Here is a 12,804-nt window from a genome sequence, read left to right on the forward strand (position 1 = left end):
AATGGGAAGGGGTGTGACCAACTAGAAAGGGGCATAACTATGGTGCCAGTCAAAATCAAGTATAAAAAACAAGCAACACTCAACTCAAACCACTTCTCCTTGCAGTTCTAATTATAATTTATATTCAAATTTATAAAAGTACCAAGTAACATGCTGAAAGTAGCAATCTCTGGGATACCTCCACTTCTAAAAATGTTTCTTATCCAAAAAGAAAAGAAAAAGAAATTATGGCCATATAGTTATTCTTAAATGCATTGCATTTCCCCCACATATATGGTATAAGCCATAGCAATAAAGTGCGTAATAATATTGCAACCACACCAGATTGGATTTATGTGGAGTCACTGAAATTACTTTCATTGGTAGGAAACAAATCTATAACCATTCACTGAAGCTACATTCAGTAAATACTACAACAAAATAGTTTTGCAGGGGGCAAGCCCCCCTGCCACTTCCGTGTAGGGGGACACCACACCACCCACAACCCAGATTTATATAAACCAACTCCAAGGTCACAAAAAACAGTGGAGAGAAAAGAAAACTCTGCTGTGAGTAAAAGTAGTTTCAGTGAACAGTATCGATTCTTTTACATTTGCCAAAACTCTTTTTGAAGTGACATGTTCCCACCAGATAAAAAGACTGTTATTTAGCAGTGATCAAACAACAGCAGAGGAAAGAAACTTAATCTACAGATCACCTCCATATCCATCATTATGTCCACTTTACTGACCGCATGCACCTCAAATGTGTGCTTTTGGTAAAAAACAATAAAGAAAAATAAATAAACAATAATAGTCAAAGTAAAGCAATCTCAGCAATGTAATCCATCTTACTTTAAACAAATGCACACTAGTACTTATACTGACTGTTTAAACTGAGCAAACAACAAGAAAGTCGGTTACTTTCAATTAACTCTCAATCCCTGCCCATTATTTATAGCTAATTCTAGATGTCTATCAGGCAGCTATGATAAAACAATGACACCCATATATTGTATTTCAGCTTTGTTCCATGTAAACAGTAGTCACACATTATGCATTATAAAATTATGTCTCAAGAAATCATTAAAAGCATATTCTATTATACTTAGTCCATTTATGAAATTACAACAGCAAATTGAAATTACAGTTATAAAAAGGATTTAAGAACAATACCTGTAACAATTAGATTCACAGATTCCTAATCCCAAACTCATAAAATCACTAACTCACGCAATTTACATCTGCGAGATGACACGAGATGCACTGCTTGACTGGAATCTGCTGATAAGGCAGTTGTATTTAAATCCCGTTCTCTGCATGTAAGTGGATGAGCCCTCTTCCTTTGAGTAGAATAAACAAAAATAAAAACTGTGTGTTCCACATGTCTTTAGAAAGATAGGAGAGAGCGCACAAAAGAATTAATAACAGCAGGTGTCACTTTATTGCCCTTAGAAGGGCATAGGGTTAGACACAAAACAAAAAATATATATTATCTGCACAAGAGTATGCAGAATCCTTCACAGTTCAATCACACTGCCTCTCTAGTAGAACATTATGTTACATTCTGGATGATCATATGTGACATAAGTAATAATAGTTTTATTTGTTCTTCTTTTGGCTTTTCCCGGTTAGGGGTCACCACAGCGGAATTCCGGTCTGCTAATGATTGGCAGTAGATTTTTTTTTTACAGGTGCCGAGGTGCCAGCTCAACGCCCAACCTTCAATGAAGGCATGCCCATTTTACGCATGTCTTTCAAACGCCACTCGACCGCAGGGAGAACATGCAGACTCCACACAGAAGGCACTCCAGCTGAGAATCGAATGGGAGAACCTCTTGCTGTGAGGCAACAACGCTACCGCTGCACCACCGTGACTATAGTAGTTTTATTATTTGTCTTTATTTCCCTTTTCCTTTTTGTCACTGTCTTTCATTTCATTTATGTATTTGTTCTATTTTGATGCATTTATGTTAACACTTTCTGCATTATCTGCCACAGTTGTCCTATGTGGTTTACATACCTCTCAACCTGTTAGCTCAAGAAATCTACAGAAAACCAAAAGTAATGGGGGAGATAAAAATGCAAAATAGGGACAAATTTTAATTATTGCTCTTATACGCCTACAAACTACTGGAATAAAAGGTTTTGTATCAGTCTGCATTTTCTTAAGGATATGAAGTTTGAAACTCCAGTGTCTGTCATTATTTTGTGACTAGTTCTCAGTGATTTGCCAGAAAAAACATATATTTTACGAGGAACAGATCAAAAATATTCTGCAAAAACCTGGACAGTTAAGAGTTATGGTGACTGGTTTACCAGAAAATCAAAAACTGTATCATACCTCCAACCTCTTAGAGCAAGAAATCTGAATAAAGCCGTATATAAAGGTGGGACAAAGGACCAAAAATAGGGATAATTTTTAAATATTAATCTTACAAACTTGGAAAGTTAATAGAATAAAAGGTTTTGCATTAGCATGAAACTCAAATGTCTGTCATTATTTTCTAACTTTAATCTTTAGTAATTTGCCACTAATTTGCCAGAAAACCACAATTTTATGAAAAACGGACCAAAACTATGACTATGAGGCAAAAATCTGGACAGTCTGCAAAAATCTGTACAGCTGAGAAGTATGACTGTATGAGGGCTAGGCGTCAATGCAAGCATATGAGAAGACAAATTGCTCTTCAAAATCAGGGACAACAAATTACAACTACAACTTGAACTGAACTTTTTTTTTTTTGTAATCTTGATTGGATTCACTAACCTGCTTCATTCAGTTCCACTTCCTTTCCTTCCTTTTCACTTTCCAAGGTAAGAGCCAACAGGTCCAAGTAAGGTGCATTGCACTGCTGTCTGTCTGCTCTCTCTGCTGTCCGATGATCGAATTCCAAACAACAAGTACTAGTCTAGTACTATAGTCTGCTGCTGACTCCCTAACTGTTTCTTGCTCTTCCCAGAAGACAGTGAGAAGAGAACCAACCAATCAGTACCCATCCAGCCATCCACGCCACATACATGACTGCGAACGTGACAGTCCAGTCCCCTTCCACTTTACTGCAGTTGCAAACTGCATAAAGTTGTGGGCATCTACACTGATGCCTGCTCTTGTAAATCTGGACTGGTTTTACAGCAGTCCGGATTTACAGAAACTAGTTTTTTTTTTTAAACCCAGAACTCACCAAGCACGCATGAGTGCACAGTTCGGGTTCAGGGACTTTAACAGGGAGTCAGTCGGACTCACGGGAGCTATGCTAAAAGTAAAATATTTTATTTTTTAATTTAAAATGTTACACTTAGTCTTTTTTTTCTTTTTTTCACAGCTGGGGGGGCTGCAGTCCGATGGCACGAGCAGTCCCTGCCAATACCCTTTTCTTTGCTATTGCAACTCCGTTCTTAGCTTCTTTGTTAGCCAACCAGTATTCCTTCCTAGCCTAGCCAGTCTTCTATCTCCCACTTTTTCCTGCACTCCTTCATTTTTTTCATGACTTCCTGGACTTCTACATTCCACCAGCAGCTTTCCTTATGTATTCCTTATGTACCTTATTTCCTTATATGGCTTGGACACATAACTGTTCTGTAGTCCTCACACATGCTGTTTTGAGGTGCTGCCATTCTTCTTCAACTCCAATTATTTCCTCCTTTTCAAATATATATATATATATATATGTATATATATATATATATATATATATACATAGTCAATCTTGTGTGGCTGATCCTGTGAACATCAGTGTATGGGTTAGTTGTCCTTTTTCAGTAGACCTACGTATGTGTGTGTGTGTGTGTGTGTGTGTGTGTGTCTATATATATATATATATATATATATATATATATATATATATATATAAATATAAATATATGCACACATATATTTATACATATAGGTATATATATATATATATATATATATATATATATAGACACACACACACACACACACACACACACACACACACACACACACACACACACACACACACACACACACAAAACTACGTAGGGAAGTATATATATCAGTTATTTTAGGAGCCTGAAGGTCAGTTGTGGACATACATTATATAAACAATGTATATAACTCCCTTGACATCTGACTTCTATAGAACATATTTTTCAGTCTCATGTTTGTCCAAGCTTATATGTCTGACCAACACAAGAATCATTTTTAACCTGGCTGGTCAATTTTTGTGATATACCATTTGTGGACTTCTGGCAAGACCCACTGATTAACCATTTTAAAATCATGTAAAAAAATGCTCAGGATAGTTTGTTGGGTTAAAAATTATTTTCAAGCAAATATTATGGGTAGTTTGCTGGCTTAAAAATAATTTCCAGACAAATGTTATGGATAGCTTACTGACTTTAAAAATAATTTCCAGGTCTCATGCTGTCTTAGTATGTAACAACTGCCACTGTGAAGGGGACTTGATATGAGAAGATTGTGACATCGTTTACACATTAACCGATTGTACCCTTTCACATATTTTTATTACTAGGCACTTCTCAAGCAACCTCTGCTGGGAGGGGTGGGACTGCAGATTCAAGTACATCTGCAGACTAACCCCCAGCAGCTCCTTGTTTTACTGGGTATGTTCCATTTTATTTTATTCATACGCTATTGATCGTTTGCATCTGCCTTGCACTTGCCTGTATTGATAATCACACTGTATTGTTGATTTGATGTGTATGCTTTCGCTTTGTATTGTGGTTAGTACTTATCACGAATTTGAATTTGACATATTCAAAAGAAAGTGATCACAGAATATACAGCCACCTGTTGCACTAGTACAACATTAGTACTGTGCTCCTTCCTAGCAACTGTTGTGAATTATAACTCACCCAACTTCCTGTATCTCCAGAACCATACCATACGGAGACATTTTAGTGTTACTGCCTTATTGAAATGCCTTCTATATACTCATATGCTAATATCATCCATACTTACTAATCAAAGTTATTGTGCATTTGTTTCATTTTTGATTGCCTGCTGTAAACTTGTCTTACTTGTTTCATACTACGTTTTACAAGTAATGTGATATATTGTAAATGTCCTCTCATGTACTACCAATCCCTTTTGATTATGTATTTTGTATTATGGTTATTTTTTTTTGTCACATATGGAGCTTTTCTCCCCGGTACTCCGCTAAAAATGGACATGCATCCAGATGGTCTTTCCCGGTAAACAAATGTAAAATAAATAAATAAATGTATGTTTGGGAATTTCAGTAAACAACACCCTCTGTATACTTTGCTTTCCCTTGTACTGCTATGTTAACATGGATATTTTAAAATTTCCCTGACTATTAGGAGGTGTGGAGTCAACATTTTAAAAGTGGTGCAAGATAAAGTCTCAAAAATGCATACAAACTATGTATTCGGTCCAGGAAGCTTGTGTTGTACGTGACACAACTTAATAGGTTGTATGGGAACTAGGAGCTTAAGTTTTTTTTCCCACAGAACTTTCCACTGAAGCATCTCTAATCTCTGTAAGGTGCAGTGCCTTAAAGCAACATTTATGGGTTAATACATACAATTGTACTATGCGGTTAATATCATTTAAAGGTTATCAGTAGACAGAGTATTCAAAAATGAGTTTCCCAGACACCCCTTGTGCATTGCTGCAGTCTATTTCAAGATAATGATTTTTTTTCCCCTTAAGATGCTCTGCATGTGTATTAAACTTCCTGTTTGAAAATTACAGGATATGCTACTAGCAAGTGCAACCCTTCAGTACATCCTGGGCTATATGACTCCTGATACAGTCTGTTGAGGTTGTTATAGAGCTGCAGTGTAATTAATCACAAAACGGTTGGCTTTCATGAATACGTCTGTCTTATATAAGCAGAGTTTCAATATAAATTAAAAAGGGAATACATTTCACATTCCCAAACCTGCTGAGAAATAAAGTCATCTAACACATAAGATGAAGTGGTTACTGTTCTGCTTCAGTTATTAGTATATTATGACAGACTGCTTATATCCTCTATTGTATTACATATTTTCTAAACATCCAGCGGCAAAACAATTACAGGACATCACTGACAAGGACTTGTACATCCTGAGGAACTGTACCAAGGCCATGACCTCTGGGGGCTGCTGCTTAATATACTTAATCGTTCTAATCACCTATACAAACACAGTGGTGGAATTAATGCATGATCTTCCACTGGTAGTTTTACTTTAGTTATTTTAAAAATCTTATTGATACAGAAATTATCCTTTCTTTATCTACTGCACGAAGGAGCTTGTTATATGATATAGCAGTAATGCATATACATTTTTTGTAACCATCAAAAAATAATGGAAGCTTAATTTAGCCATAGTCGAATAGTATTGTCAGGCTACAGGGGGTTGCCAGGTAACACTGGAATCTGTCTTGAAGCACAGTCATACAGGGTCTGCAAGTTGTAGGAGTTAGTATGTGACAAATACCACACAGTGTCATCTGTTACTCTGAATAGACATGCCACAAAACAGAGACAGTGTAACGAACCTGCATGCATGCATACAATTCATATGCTCACAGCAGCAGCAATTGTTGTGTACATTTGTTATTCCTGTACTGTAAAGCACATCACCTATTCTACGGTGTGTGCAGCATAAAGTGACCTGAGTCTGTCATACACTTGCTAAAACTTTTGTGCATACATGTGAAGTTACTTTGGCATTACAAGTAATGAATATGTAGTTACCTAGGGCACTGTTAAACAGCAGCTGCAAAGTGGATGTGACACAGAGGCAGTGTTAAGAATAATATTATACAGCACTGACAATATGTTTTGCAATAACCATTTTAAAATGAAAAGTAGGACTCTAGTGAATAACTCATATGTTAAATAGTACGTACATTTTAAAAAAGAAAAGCTTTGTCATTACAAAGCATCATTGAGTTTTGATGAGGAACCTAACCACCGGAGCATAACATATATGAATATGGATATAATAAGCCACTTATGGTACAAGGTGAAGGTAAAAGTGATGTAAAGGTGGAGAAATGCAGAAAGCTTAATGAGAACATGAAAATAAGAAGTTTTACTATGTGACCTGGTAGACCATCTCATACTGGGTGGTAGGCCTAGAAGAAATTTAAATATCTGCCATACTTTGGTCAACCACTGCCTCTGCCATATGCTCCATTTCCAGCTGAGTCACTGAGGATGATTGGGAAAGGCTACCTGGGTGGGATGTGTCTGTAACCATGCCAGTGAGGCCGTCACAATCCAGGAAATCAAATGAAGAGGCAGCAGGTGGCAGCTGACTTGCTTACAGTTCTGATGGTCCACTGTGACCTGCAGAAGGGAGACACAAAGGGAATAATGCAGTTAGTGAGGATGACCCCATAGTTGGTACACCTGATTTAGTACAGGTGTGGAAACAGGATGCCACTAACCCTGTTCTACTGTTTGTCTATTCCACCTCCTGTGGCTACTGGTAGAATTCTGCCTTCCCTTTGTCTATGCTGAAAGACAAAAGGGAAATGCAAGATGGTTGATGGTTGAATCTCAAAAAAAATGAGATTCCATTTTCATGAAATGAAGTTTGAAAATTATATCAGCAACTTTTAAGTGTAATTTGTGATCATTTCAGCAATTTCATTAAAATCTTCTACTTCATCTGTATACGTGCAAAATTAAAACATATGCCATGTAAAGAACATTTAATAAATGAAGGCAGTATAATAAATATGATAAGAAATACAGGTTGGAGTAAATGATTGCTTTAGCATAAAATTCAAAATTCAATAAAAATCACATTTTCAAATATTCAGATAGTCAATTTGGGATTTACTGTTTTTTTTTTTTTTTTTATGAAAACAATGAAAAACCACAGTCCTTGATTAGGACTGTTAAATGTTCTGGCTTTATAACTGCCTAACAGCAGTACTGTGTTTTCTGCAACCCTCTATAAAGTCAAAACGTTATACAGTGCCTTTATTTTATGCAGGTGCCCTTTTAAAAATGACATTAATATATCTGTAAATTTAAAAAAAATACAAGGCAGAAACATACTTTCTAGATATTATTATAAAAAGTATTAAAATTCTCTTGATACATTTTTGTCTTGCATGAGTTTTCTTTAAGTGTAGCTAGAAGGGCATCCCATATGCCCACACTAGCTGGCATCTCTAAGATATTCTGTGGCACTTGTTCCACTTCAAGAGTCCATGAAAATTAACCATGTACATTTTATGGTACACAGAATATGGAGTTACTTTAGAACATGATTTTGTTGTGAGACATTTTCAACACCTAGGAGCCTATTTTATATATACATGCATAAAAAAGTCCCAGAGCAAATGCAGATAGGAGCAGACCACAAGGAGCACTCACCACAAAACAGAATATCACCTGTGAAAAATAAAATTACAAACTTTCCTTGCTGGAGACATCATGAGTGAGATGCAAATTACTCCCTAAAGACATCCAAGTGTTCTAGAAAACTGACTTTTGAATGCACACTGACTGTTGCATAAATGGATTAATTAATTGTTTGATTGGAGTGGTTCAACTGTATAAATATGATTTGCTAACTTGGTACGCTCTGATTTGAAGACGTTTCCTTGTAAGATGAAAACGCAGTGATAATGTTAAGCGTTCTCATTTTGTACTCAATAAACTGCATTTTGGCTTTATTGGTTTGCTTCTCCAAGTGTGCTTATTAAGTGGTTTATTGGTTTTATCTTGGGCACACTATCCACTTTATTTCTAAAATTACAAACTTTCCTTGATGGAGACATTATGAGAGAGATGCAAATAATTCCCTAAGGAGTTCTAGCACACTGGCTTGTGAATGCAAACTGACTCACAAATCTTCAGCAATGCATTCAGACCAATAAGACCGACCCCTAGCTATAGAGACTTTTCCTCCTTTTTCAAACTCATCTCCACAGTATTGAGAGTCTGTCTGTGTCCTAGGAAAAACACTCATGTTATGACAAGTGTAAATATCCATAACATTATGTATGGGACTTTAATAAGGACCAAACAAAAAGCATACAGATCAGTGCTGAGAAGAACTGGGCATACAGATAAATACTTGGAAGAACTAGGTCCACTTACTGGTGTGTATATGTCTATCCAAGTCTGACAAGCAGAAATATTCCATGATGAATTATATGAAGGGGAAACTGGCCCATACCTCTCAAGTGTACCTCATTACAAGGAACGTACCTCATTTGGGGTCTTAAAAATTTCATGTTCCTCGAAGTTCCTCAAAGTTCCACATTGAAAGACTGTCACACATTCAGTGTTAGGAATTTTTTTAAGTGAAATCCATTGTGAATAGAAATTAATCATATTAATTCATTAAAAGATCTTCTTTATAAGTAAAACCAGCATATTTTAACCATCCTATGACCTTCCTAGTTGAAGTTGTTAGTAAGCCATTAGTATGTGTTCCACATTTTGCCCATTTGTTTCACATTATGAGGACTAGTGTTCCCCATTTTGGACATGGAAGGTTGAGAGCTGTGCATGTGCCTGTCAACTAGCATTGTGCCGACCTGCCTCAAGTTTCTTACTTTGTAATGTATTATTTTGGTATCATAAATAGTAAATCTTTAAACCAGATAATACTTAAATTGTTGCAAATTAATTTGTTTCCCAAGGAAATGTTTAATACAAAGAAATGAATTTCAGTAAATAAATGTCAGAAATCTGAATTCCAGACATCATATTTTTCGCAAAATACATGCTAATGCAAAACTTGGTATATTACTAGCTACGTTTATAACAATTCTTAAACTGTGACCCTATATTTGGGCCTCCTCCATTATTTTTGGTTTTGTCGTGGATACTTGCGCTGAGGTTGAGAGGTATGGCCTTATGCATTTGGGAGTGTTTGTTTTACATTTCTTGGGTAAAACACTACAAGATAAACTGGACTAACCCAAAACTTCAGAATGAATGCCAAGGTCATTCAGATTTGAACTTGTGAATCCATTCCAGACACTCCACCTATCATTCCCGCATTACATTCACTTTTCACACCTGGCCTTTAGCTCAGCTGTTGGGATTTGTACTATTTTTAACCATGCAAATAGAAGGGGAGGTAGTACGAGTGCTTCGACAGCCTGGGAAGGTCCTTCCCCCAAGACTCAGCCGACCATAATTTAGATTGGCTATAGGCCGACCAACATTATCCGACTTATCCAGAGCCTGTACGCCTTCTTCTTTCCTTGCAGCACCATCCTCTAACTGATAGCTCCCCTTGGAGACGCTGCCAGCCAACCGAGACTGAAAGAGGTAGGACCACGCCCCCTCTCCGCTAACTGGTCGCACCCCCTCTCTGAGGAGGTACTATTTTGTGTCATTGCTTTACGCTGCTGTCAATCATGTCCAGTTAGATTGCATCTCTTGGTCAATGTATGTATCATATGTATTTATTTATTTATTTATTTATTTCAGACTGAGAATTTCGGCAGTGCCGGCGGGGCTGGTGCATTGCGAGCTCTAGTGTGAAACAGGAGTGTAAAATCCAACAAAATGTAGCGGCGCCACCCTGACTATTTGTAGTCTACAAGATGCACTGATGGAGTTCACTGAGCAGATCACCTGCCGGCTGCCTCATCTGCTTGTCTTGTGCCTGGTTTCAGCGCAAAGGGTTTCATGAATGATCTGGATAATTGGATCTATTTTTCTGCAGTAATTATTTGCATTTGCCAGAGTTATACAGGTTGCATCAGTTAATAATGTAACCCACGTGCTGGTCATTATAAATGCCTTTATACCAAAGTTAACGGACACGCCTTGAATTCAAGAAACATTTCCCGTCTTTCAGAGGTCATTTGTAAGTTTTGTTTCTCAGATTTTCATATCCTGCTGTACAGTCCATCTGCGATGCCACATTGCTTCCCAGAGCAGCCCTCCTGGGTGTCCAAGATCTCTAGGTTCTTGTCGTGACGTTGGTTCTGTTGTCTCATCTGGCCACTGACCCAGCCAGGATGAAGCGGTGCAAATCGGATGATTTTGAACATGATGAAGATGTTGCGGGTAAAACCACGGTCGAAGATGCTGCCGTGGTTGTTCCTTTCTTGGATGTTAAAGGAGATACTGCATTGATGGCATCAGCCTCAACGGATCCTTCCACTATGAGTCCAAACCCCACTCTTCCAGCCATAACTCGAAGCAAGCCCCCAGATCTGAAGGTGAATACTTACACTAGTTTTCCTGTACTGTGCATATTAAACATTAAATAGATCAATGTTACACACGATTTCTCAGAACACACAAAGAAAGAAAAGTCTGTCTCAATGAGGCTTATCCTGTTCCAATGCAAAACCAAGTACTGTGGACTGTGTTTTAAGAATGGATAAAGCCTGTAGTTTTGGGGGAGAGATGGAGTGGACATTAAATATACTGGAATGGAGAAGTTTGACTAGGGTGCCCCTTTTGTTAAGAAACTTTAGGGCAGTATAAAACAGATGGATAGGAGAGGGTTGTCAATGTGAAACTGTTGAAAAAACGATTTTTGAAAAACACCTCATCTTTTTTGGGGGGTGTCTTGTCTGTTTTACTTTGTGTCATGTTTGTTTTTGTTAGTTTAAATAAACAGTTGACCGAATATATGTTTTTATGAGCTGGCCACAGCTTTTTAGACTTTGCTACAGTGATATTCTTAAAATAATAGTAACTGTGACGTAAGAACCTCTGAATAATAAATGTATTATTTACTTGAGCTGTGCATGTTATGACAGCACTCCATGTTATAGAGACAATTTTTGAAAACTTGTAACTTACACTTGAGTATGAGCAGCACAGACCTTTCTGTTTCAGCACCACGTCACAGTATCATTTCTTCTTTGTGAGATGGAATGAGTAATCTTTGCCAAGCATTTAGGATAGTTTGATGGAGGTTGTTTTCAAGTGGAGATTTGTTAGGATATTGCCTAGTGGAATGTTGATTACCCAGGGGCTGTTAGACAGTTAGGTGTCTGGCAAGTAGCTGGGTACAAGGGTATGTTTTGAATGTGGATTGCTAGCAGATTGATAAATTCATAAAAAAATACAAGAAAATCCTAGCCAAGCTAGAGTTTTAACTGTGCTATTCATTAAGACCTCTTGTAAAAGAGAATAATAGGTGCAAATAACCCCTCAATGACATTAGGTGTTTCAGTTAGATGGCAGTTCTTTATGCCCATGACTTTATCCTTCTTAAGTCTGTTAATGGACAAATTCAGGTCAATAAAGCCAAACCTCACCAGCTGTGGGTATGCATGTTTTAGTTTTCTCATGACCTTTTCAGCACAGCATAAGTGGACTGTTTGGCTAACCTTTAGAAACACAGGGTTGTTTTGCAGACACATTAATAGTTATGGACATCAGCTGAGTACGACAGCCCTGTGATTCTAAAGGTTAGCCAAACAGTCCACTTATGCTGTGCTGACCAGGTCATAATAAGACTGAAATATGCATGCCCACAGCTAGTGGGGTTTGGCTTTATTGGCCTGAATTTGTCCATTAACAGACTTAAGAAGACAAAAGTCATGGGCATTCAGAACTGACATCTAGCTGAAACACCTGATGTCCTAAGGCATCATTTGTATATACCCCATTATCCTCCTTTACAAGATGTTTTAACAAATCACACAGTGAAAACTGTAGCTTGGCTAGGATTTCTTTAGTTTTTTTACTAATTGGTTTGGCCGTGTGTCCTGTTTACTTTTTTATTTAGCAGAGTGGCAAATGCATAAATGGTACCTAACAGTGCCAAAAAGCTTGCAAGATCGCTGAAAGGTGACTGGTGTTTTATTTTTCTCCTGTATTGGTTACGCAAGAGGTGATGGTAAGGCTATGAGAAGTAGTTTGTTATGCCACAGCTTCAT

At 37.4% G+C, this 12,804-nt stretch overlaps 1 protein-coding gene across 1 annotated transcript in view; it reads left to right on the forward strand.

Moving 5' to 3' along the window:
- Window positions 1-10,375: 10,375 nt before the first annotated feature.
- Window positions 10,376-12,804, forward strand: part of TMCC2 (transmembrane and coiled-coil domain family 2) — a 1,263,302-nt gene continuing 1,260,873 nt past the window's right edge. The window contains exon 1 of the mRNA XM_044076803.1: window positions 10,376-11,127. Within this exon, the coding sequence (XP_043932738.1) occupies window positions 10,924-11,127 (204 nt within the window). The 5' untranslated portion in view covers window positions 10,376-10,923. The remainder of the gene's footprint in view (window positions 11,128-12,804) is intronic.

This window comes from Protopterus annectens, chromosome 7.part0 (assembly GCF_019279795.1).
Source record: "Protopterus annectens isolate FY-2018-M chromosome 7.part0, PAN1.0, whole genome shotgun sequence".
Classification (NCBI taxonomy): Eukaryota; Metazoa; Chordata; order Ceratodontiformes; family Protopteridae; genus Protopterus; species Protopterus annectens.